The 4,397-nt window shown below is 32.8% G+C and overlaps 2 protein-coding genes across 2 annotated transcripts; one reads left to right on the plus strand and one right to left on the minus strand.

Moving 5' to 3' along the window:
* The first annotated feature begins 365 nt into the window (after window positions 1-365).
* On the plus strand, window positions 366-2,833 carry LOC105453623. Its single transcript, XM_011695744.1, has 2 exons — window positions 366-986; window positions 1,089-2,833. Exon 2 carries the CDS (start codon window positions 1,127-1,129, stop codon window positions 2,423-2,425), a length of 1,299 nt encoding a protein of 432 aa, XP_011694046.1. The 5' UTR covers window positions 366-986; window positions 1,089-1,126; the 3' UTR covers window positions 2,426-2,833.
* An 889-nt stretch (window positions 2,834-3,722) lies between these two features.
* Window positions 3,723-4,384, minus strand: LOC105453624. Its single transcript, XM_011695745.1, has 2 exons — window positions 4,167-4,384; window positions 3,723-3,922 (listed from the first exon to the last, which is right to left on the minus strand). Exons 1-2 carry the CDS (start codon window positions 4,279-4,281, stop codon window positions 3,723-3,725), a joined length of 315 nt encoding a protein of 104 aa, XP_011694047.1. The 5' UTR covers window positions 4,282-4,384.
* Window positions 4,385-4,397: the final 13 nt, after the last annotated feature.

The raw sequence follows: 4,397 nt of genomic DNA on the forward strand, positions 1-4,397 counted from the left end.
GTTGCTGCTGCTGCGACGAGACGCGTCACACATCGACTACTCGCCATCGCGAGACGGACAACGTACCACCACCACCACCACTGGCGACCGATCTTGTCAAAGTATTGCGCCGGCGCGGCGTTAGCCTCATTCCGCGCGCCGCCGCAGGCGACAGGTCGCAGAGAAGCGCCGAGACAGAGCTGAAGAAAACGCCGCGTCGTCGCAATATACTAATACCACAGCGACGACTGGTCAACCGAGTGAAACGGTCCACCGCAACTGTAAACCTCCCGCGCGTCACGCGATCCGTCAGTCGCGCGTTGCAGCGAGACAGCATTCGCGTCGACTTCGCGACACCAACTTCGAATGTGCTGTCATCGACCGCCACCTTGATGAATGCGTCGCCGCCGACGGAACTCTTAGTGCCTCTCGATTCGAAGAGGCACTGCAGCTCGAGGAGGAAGCGCGACGCGACCTCCCGCACAGCACCTTTCATTGCAAATATATATTAAATACATATTTACATTGCGTTTCATTTCATATCAAATATAATGTATTAAATATGTAATTAATGCAATGGATATGAAATATCCAAATCAAAATACGTATGTAACACATAGCAGACATATTGCGAATATTATATAAATGTATAAATGTGCAAATGTATCAAACACATAGTTAATACATATTTAATAATATATAATAAGATGGAGTACCGCACTAGCGCCAGTATAACTTAAAGAAATCATAAATAGACAGTTTTCTGTATTTGCGGTTATTATCTGAAGGACATGAAACGTCATACTAACATCTTTACAACAAATGTCTTATTCCTTTACAACGTTTCAGAGGAACGATTCATTTGCGTTTTTGTAACATAATAGGAATGGTCACATTCAGTAAAGAAAAGAAATCTTAGTGAGCTCTCAATAATTCTTTAGTTAGAAAAGTTTACAAAAAGCTAATGAAAAATAATTTAAAGTAATAAATATTATAGTGAGTCAAAGGTAAGTATATATTATTTTATTAAATTTCTATATATATAGGTTGTTATATAATAATATGTAATTGATGTATGTACAATTAATTTGTATTTGATTATTTTATAGGTTATATAACAATAAATAAGTTTTATATAATAATAAACATGGATAAAAAAGATAACCGTCAATATATTTCTTCGAGGCATAAGAGACGATTAGCACAAGAAGAAACAGAAAAATATTTGTTGATAGCATCAACATCAAGCAGTAGTGCATCTTATTTTGAACCATTGGCCAAATCTGTAAAAAAATGCCGAATTGAAAATGATCCATCAATTTCATCTTCTTCTAGTGACCAGGAGCACATTAATCAATATTCACCAAACAGTGACAACAATGATAAAGAATTATTGTCAGATGGAATACATAACTCATCAGAAGTGGTCACAGACGATGAAAATTTTGTTGATTCCGAAGAACAAGAAGAAATGCAACCGTTATTGTTTGACTCTGATGATTCGAGTGACGATGCAAACATGGATATTGAATATATTGACGATGAAGATGAAAGTATGGATAACGAATTGTTACGCGATCTTCGAAATTGGTGTTTTGAATTTAAAATCAAGCATAATGCAATTAATGCTCTTATGGAAATTCTGAGACATGCTCCACATTCACAATTCAAAACTTTGCCGAAAGACGCAAGAACGCTTCTAAAAACACCTAAGAAAACTGCTGAAATAGTTGCATTATCTGGAGGATCGTATTACCACTTTGGTTTATCGAGCACTTTGGAAGTACTTCTGTTGCATTACAAAAGTATGTCTTTGAAGGTATCTGAAATTAATTTATTAATTAACATAGACGGTCTGCCATTATCCAGATCATCGCCAAGCAGTTTCTGGCCAATATTACTTTCAGACGATATTTCAAATCAAGTGCATATAGTCGGACTGTTTTATGGTCAAAAGAAACCAAATAATTCCAATGAATTTTTACAACAATTTGTGACAGAATTAATACCATTAGTACAGAACGGATATCATTCAGATCTCTTTAACTGTGATATTAAAATTAATGTTAAGGCCATTATTTGTGATGCTCCAGCAAAATCTTTTATTTTAAATATTAAAGGACATAATGGCTACTCAAGTTGTACTAAATGTACTATTTACGGAGATTATGTTAACTCCAAAATGTGCTTTCCTTATAAAGAAAGATCAACTGATGCACTTAGAACTAATGAAGATTTTGTACGTCAAACAGACTCTGATTATCATCAAGGAGAACCCACAATTTTACTCTCTGTGCCTAATTTAGGATTAGTGTCAAATATTGCTCTTGATTATATGCACTTAATTTGTTTGGGTGTTGTAAAAAAAATGATATTGTTGTGGATGAGTGGACCACTAACTGTTCGCATCACAAGCAAAAGACAATATTTCACAAAGACTAATTAATTTGAAAAGTACAGTGCCTAAAGAATTTTCAAGGCGACCTCGAAGTTTAAGTGAAGTAGCATACTGGAAAGCCACAGAATTTCGGCAATTTTTACTTTACACTGGACCTATTGTTTTAAAAACTGTTTTAAATACAGACGTATATACACACTTTTTGACTTTGCATGTAGCTGTATCAATACTCATCAGTCCAACGCTAATAGTAAATAAAAACAATATAGATTATGCAGAAAAACTGTTGCAACATTTTGTTCAATCATTTGAGAAAATTTATGGTAAAGAATATATATCTCATAATGTACATAATTTATTACACATCTCAAATGAAGTTCGAAAATTTGGGCCACTTGATTCTTTTAGTTCATTTAGATTCGAAAATTTTTTACAAATTTTAAAAAATTTTCTGCGCAAAACAGAAAAACCATTGCAGCAAGTTATACGACGATACACAGAAAGAAGGCTAAATCAATATGAGAGCATGAATAAATCATTACATTCACCTCATAAATTTGAATTAAAAACAAGACATGTTACTGGTTTTTTGACCGATGAAATTCAAGATATTGTAGAATCGCAATACAGGAAACTAATATTATTAGGAAATTATGAAATTGATTGCAATAGCGAAGCAAATAATTGTATTATGACAAAAAGTGGAATCTTACTGATAGTTAAAAATGTCGTTAAATGTACCAATAATACAACATATGTTGTTGGTTATCAATTGAGGAAAACAGATGATATTTTATATTCACGACCATTCTCATCAGACAATTTGGACATATATGTTGTTGAGGAAATAAATTGTAACGTAATATCTTGTCCTTTGGATGAAATACAAGGGAAAATGTGGAAAATTAAATTTAATTCAAAATTGTATGTCATTCCTATTAGACACGTTTGTGGACAATAAAACAATTTTTGAAGCACAATATAATACAATATAACAACACATGATTATAATACGATAATTCTAAATATAAGCAACAAAACAATTTAAGTTAATATTTTTAAATTAATTTTAATAAGTAAATATTTACTTTTATGTTTGCAATAAAACTGTCATCATGAATTCAAACTTACATATGCGCAATTGTATACACAAAATCGATTGGTACTGCACGCTGTATGATTCATAATAAAAGAAATTATATATTTTTTATTTTATTTTTCCATCATGGCATGGTTGACAAATTTCTGACAATAAATCGATATTTCGAATGGCTATCAATTTACGATCAACTTTGCCGCTTTTATCTTATTAACGATCAAATTTACGTCTGGTTGCTGGTCTATATTAGTGTGTATCGTGGCCATTTCGATCACCTAATTTTGTTTTTAACCATTTGACTCTTTGCCACGCCTCTGTGACTATGGTCTTATTTATATTTGGTTGTCTAAGTCTTGCTAAGTTTTCTTGTCTACTTAATTCTTCTACTTTTTCTATCAGGTCACGTTCACCGTATGTTAATACTTTGCTCAAAAAATTCCTAGCCAGTAATAAAAAATAAAACTACTAGTCAGTAATAGTAATAAAAAATCAAAAGGCGTGGAAGTTAATACAGCCTTAATGTTGTACAAGAGTTTAATTAGATCAATCACGGAATATACGGTAACTTTGTTTATTACCCAAATGAAAATTTACAAAGATTAAAATATGAAAGCGCAATATTTAGAAATAAGAACAGCGTTAGGATATAGAAATAGTACACCAAATAACCTAATTGTAGCAGAAGCAAAAGTAACCCTGCCTTATCACGTAGCAGTCTTACTTTTGCTTCTGCTACAATTAGGTTATTTGGTGTACTATTTCTATATCCTAACGCTGTTCTTATTCCTAAATATTGCGCTTTCATATTTTAATCTTTGTAAATTTTCCTTTGGGTAATAAACAAAGTTACCATATTCCGTGATTGATCTAATTAAACTCTTGTTCAACATTAAGGCTGTATTAACTTCCATGCCTTTTGAT

This window comes from Wasmannia auropunctata, unplaced genomic scaffold, assembly GCF_000956235.1.
Source record: "Wasmannia auropunctata unplaced genomic scaffold, wasmannia.A_1.0 LD335997.1, whole genome shotgun sequence".
Classification (NCBI taxonomy): domain Eukaryota; kingdom Metazoa; phylum Arthropoda; class Insecta; order Hymenoptera; family Formicidae; genus Wasmannia; species Wasmannia auropunctata.